This window comes from Lissotriton vulgaris, unplaced genomic scaffold (genome assembly GCF_964263255.1).
Source record: "Lissotriton vulgaris unplaced genomic scaffold, aLisVul1.2 SCAFFOLD_1976, whole genome shotgun sequence".
Taxonomy (NCBI): domain Eukaryota; kingdom Metazoa; phylum Chordata; class Amphibia; order Caudata; family Salamandridae; genus Lissotriton; species Lissotriton vulgaris.
The window spans coordinates 5,077-9,019 of NW_028245914.1; the positions used below are offsets into that span (position 1 = coordinate 5,077).

Consider the following 3,943-nt stretch of genomic DNA (forward strand, 5'->3'; position numbering starts at 1 on the left):
TACGAACCTCGCCCGGCATGCCCCCATCCCAAGCACTACCTCTTGGCTCTCGGCCCAGGACGGCCCTGGTATTCAGATCTGTTGGGCGATACAATCTTCCAAAGTCCTGATAGACTGTAGGCTGAAGCCAATCATTCGGGTGTCGAGGTCTGGCGGGGTCTCTCCAGTTATTCCTAGTGGTGTATCTATTATGACTAATAGGCTTAGGTAAGGTACAAAATTTTGATTTGTCATAGAAGAACTTAAGGGTGAGAGGGACTATCGAGCCTCTGCGTCGTTGGGGCGGAAAGACATTGTTCAGAACATCTGGGAGAACCTCCGCGTTAGCGAAGTTAAGAATAACGCAATCCCCTGTAAACTTTTTGGGCTTACTTCCTATCCAGGATACCCTCCTGGACATAACAATATCCCCTGCCAACTTATCATGACCTTGAGCTGTCATATGCATATTGTTAGTGAGCCAATACAGCGCTTTGTCTTTTAAATCCTGATTGGACTCAGTCTTACCTTCTGCTAGAACAGGGACATTTGCCAACACCAGAACTACTGGTGAGGCCTCCAAGATAAATTGAGCAGAGAGATCCTCCTGCTGTGTCCCCACAGGGGCTGAAGTTTTACTAGTGCCGGAGACTGCTGCATCCACGCCTTGACCAATAACAGGCAATAAGGTTGGTAGTGAGGAAGGTGGGGGCGAAGAGCCCTGATGAATAGATAGTGGGTTACTTGCACTAGAGATGTGCTCCTCATTTGTAGGTATCAAATTTGAAACAAGAGAGGACAAGTTTTCCACCACTTCCACCATCTTGCTATGCCCTGTACCCAGCTTTTTGACCTCAGCTGTTAGTTTATCCAGTTTCCCAATCAGGGGTTTAATTATGGTCTTGATCTTAATGTCCATCATTTCCTGGATTCTGTTAAAGAGATCATCATCTTTATTACTTCTAGCCTCGATCACGGTGTCAAAATCAGCCTGTTTCCTTAGCCGCTTAGGAGGTGGGGTGGTGGCCTTTATCCTACCTGGATGTTTCCCCCCCCGTTTGGCTATAGATTTACGACAGGCTCTAACCGCCCGTGTAGCTGGCCGTGGTGAATGGGGTACTACTTCCGTGATAGATAACTGAAGATTTGGATCGATACTGGTATTTATTGGAAGATCTGCTGGGTCTACTCTATCAGAATGAAGATTATCCTCAGCATCGTTGATGTCTTCAGATCCGTTAGAGTGAGTGGTCATGTCTATGAGATTTATTTCGGGGTTATCTTGCAATGGGTCAGGTGCCTCAGTGCTAAATACACTTGTGGTCGGACTTGCAGGGGGCATAATAGGTGACTGACTAAGGCCAAGGGATTGCCTACGCTTATTATTAATGTCACTGACCATTTGTACCATGTAAGATTTAATGGTGTTTGTTGTCTCAACCGGTGCAGGTAGCCGTTTTTTCCCCATAACCTTCTCGGTAATGTCAACACTTTCCAGAGGGCTCGTTCTCAACAAAATAGCCGAGATGAGAACCGATGTGACAGTATGTCAATAACTATTATGATACGGGCCTAATGCGTGACTGCACATAGGACACTACAGTGTTAAACAAATTAGAGCAGTACCTTACTGATCCGGCCGACGGATGAAAAGGAAGAGGCCTAGCCTGGCGCTGAGGTCTTGGCAGGTCTTAGTATCGACTGGGAAGGACGCGGGTAGACCCGACAGCCTCCACCATGTTTCGTACCATGCTGATCCATGCTAAGAAGCATCCGAGCTTGATCCCTCTGTTTGCCTTTGTTGGACTCGGAGCTGTTGGTTCAATTATGTATGCCCTTCGTGTGACGATGAAAAGCCCCGACGTCTCCTGGGACAGGAAGAATAACCCAGAACCGTGGAGCAAAAACAGCCCCAACTACCAGTACAAGTTTTACTCTGAGACCATAGACTACAAGAAACTGAAGAAGGAAGGACCTGACTATTAAAGCACAACTCTCTCCCCCCCCAGTGATCTGTACAGAAGAATGATGGTCTTCCACAAGCCGATTAACACAAATCAGTCCGAATAATGTTTTCTGTTGCTTTGTGATTGGTTACGTGATGTAAATTGAAGTTGCTTTATTTAATCCAACACATTTGTAAAATGTGTTCTACTGCTCCATGTTTGGGGTGTATACATTGAATAAATTTACAAAATGTGTTCTGCTAATTTTTTCGACCCATTAAAAGAGTTTACAGTTTACACTACTGGAGGAACCTCCTTACGACGACCTGTTTTGGCAGGTTTCAACAAACTGCAATTAAAGACCGGATGAATCCTTAAGGAGGCGGGCAACTTCAGCTTGTATGCCACTGGATTCACCACCCGAAGTATCTCGTACGGTCCGATGAAACGAGGGTGGAAGATACTGCGGTAACGAAAACGAATGTTTTTCGTCGAAAGCCACACCTTATCCCCAACTTGGTATACCGGACCCTCCTGACGATGCCGATCTTCCCACTTCTTGTAAGAGGACTTCGCCTTCTCCAAGTGCATCTGCACACGACGGTGGATTTTTAACAAGGCCTTCATCCGAGCAGCAACGGTAGGATGATTTTGTACATCGCTAGGAACAGTGATTGGCAAGGTGTCAGCGTGATAACCCGTGTTTGCTCTAAACGGAGACTCCCCCGTAGAACAATCCCAAGCATTGTTGTATGACAGCTCGGCCAGCCACAACAAAGATACCCATGAGTCCTTTGCCTCTTCAGCGTAGCACCGCAGATATTTTTTAAGAGTTTGGTTCAGTCTCTCCGTTTGGCCATCGGACTGGGGATGGAAACTCGTAGACAGAGCATCCTTCACTTGTAACGCCTTACACCACGTGTGCCAGAACCTTACGACAAATTGCGGATCACGATCTGAAATGATGACCTTGGGTATACCATGCAACCGCACCACTTGAGTTAACAACAACTGCGCTGTTTGTGCTGCTGTAGGGAGATTCCGGCATGGAATGAAATGTCCCATTTTAGTCATACTATCCACCACTACCAAGATGGCGTCACAACCTTTATCCAAAGGCAGTCCCAACACAAAATCCATGCTCATCACCTGCCAAGGCCTAGAGGATGTAGGCAGCGGCATCAGCAAGCCCTTACTCCTGGACTGTTCACTCTTAGCTCTAGCAATTGTCTCACACTGGTCTATCCAGTTCTTCACATCCTTTGACATTCCCTCCCACCAGAACTGTCTTTGTAATGCATGAATGGTCTTCTGATGGCCCGGATGACCAGCAACCATGGCGTTATGACACCAATTAAAGGCCATCAAACGCAGATCATGCGTGGGAAGAAACAGAGTGTTATTTCGCATTGGTAATCCATGTTTCAATGTACGTTGCTTTTCTTTCCCAGCCCACGTCTGCCATTGGGATAAGGAGCGTTGGTTACGAACCAACTCAAAAAACTGTTCAACTGTTATGGAGCACACCACCATCTCCGGAGATAGAATCGACAACTGCTCTCCTTTTGAAGATGATTCTGAATCCATTTGACGAGACAACAAATCCGCTTTTTTGTTGTCAGCCCCGGGACAAAAGGTGATAGTAAAGTCGTACTCCGCAAAAAACAACATCCAACGCATTTGTCGTTGCGAAAGGTGCCTGGCCGTCTTCATAAATTGTAGGTTTCGATGGTCTGAATACACCGTGACAGGGTGTTGTCCCCCCCACAGGTATGGCCTCCACTCCTGAAACGCCCTCTTAACCGCCAGCAGTTCTTTTTCAGCCACTGTATAATTCACCTCCGCAGGATTCCGTTTTTTGGGCAAAAATGCGACAGGGTGCAGTTGACCAGTGTGTTTATCTCTTTGCGACAGGACCGCCCCTATTGCGATATCCGAGGCATCAGCTTCCACTACAAACGGGACATCAGATTGTGGATGTCTCAAAATGGGTGCAGAACAGAAGGCCTTTTTCAGCT

General features: G+C 46.8%; 1 protein-coding gene across 1 annotated transcript; it reads left to right on the plus strand.

The window, feature by feature from the left end:
- The first annotated feature begins 1,654 nt into the window (after positions 1–1,654).
- On the plus strand, positions 1,655–2,220 carry LOC147666255 (cytochrome c oxidase subunit FA4-like). Its single transcript, XM_086949187.1, has one exon. The coding sequence runs from the start codon at positions 1,717–1,719 to the stop codon at positions 1,963–1,965; it is 249 nt and encodes an 82-aa protein (XP_086805313.1). The 5' UTR covers positions 1,655–1,716; the 3' UTR covers positions 1,966–2,220.
- The last annotated feature ends 1,723 nt before the right edge of the window (positions 2,221–3,943 follow it).

Coding starts and splice junctions, on each gene's coding strand:
- LOC147666255 (XM_086949187.1), top strand. CDS start 1,717: ATGTTTCGTACCATGCTGATCCATGCTAAGAAGCATCCGAGCTTGATC.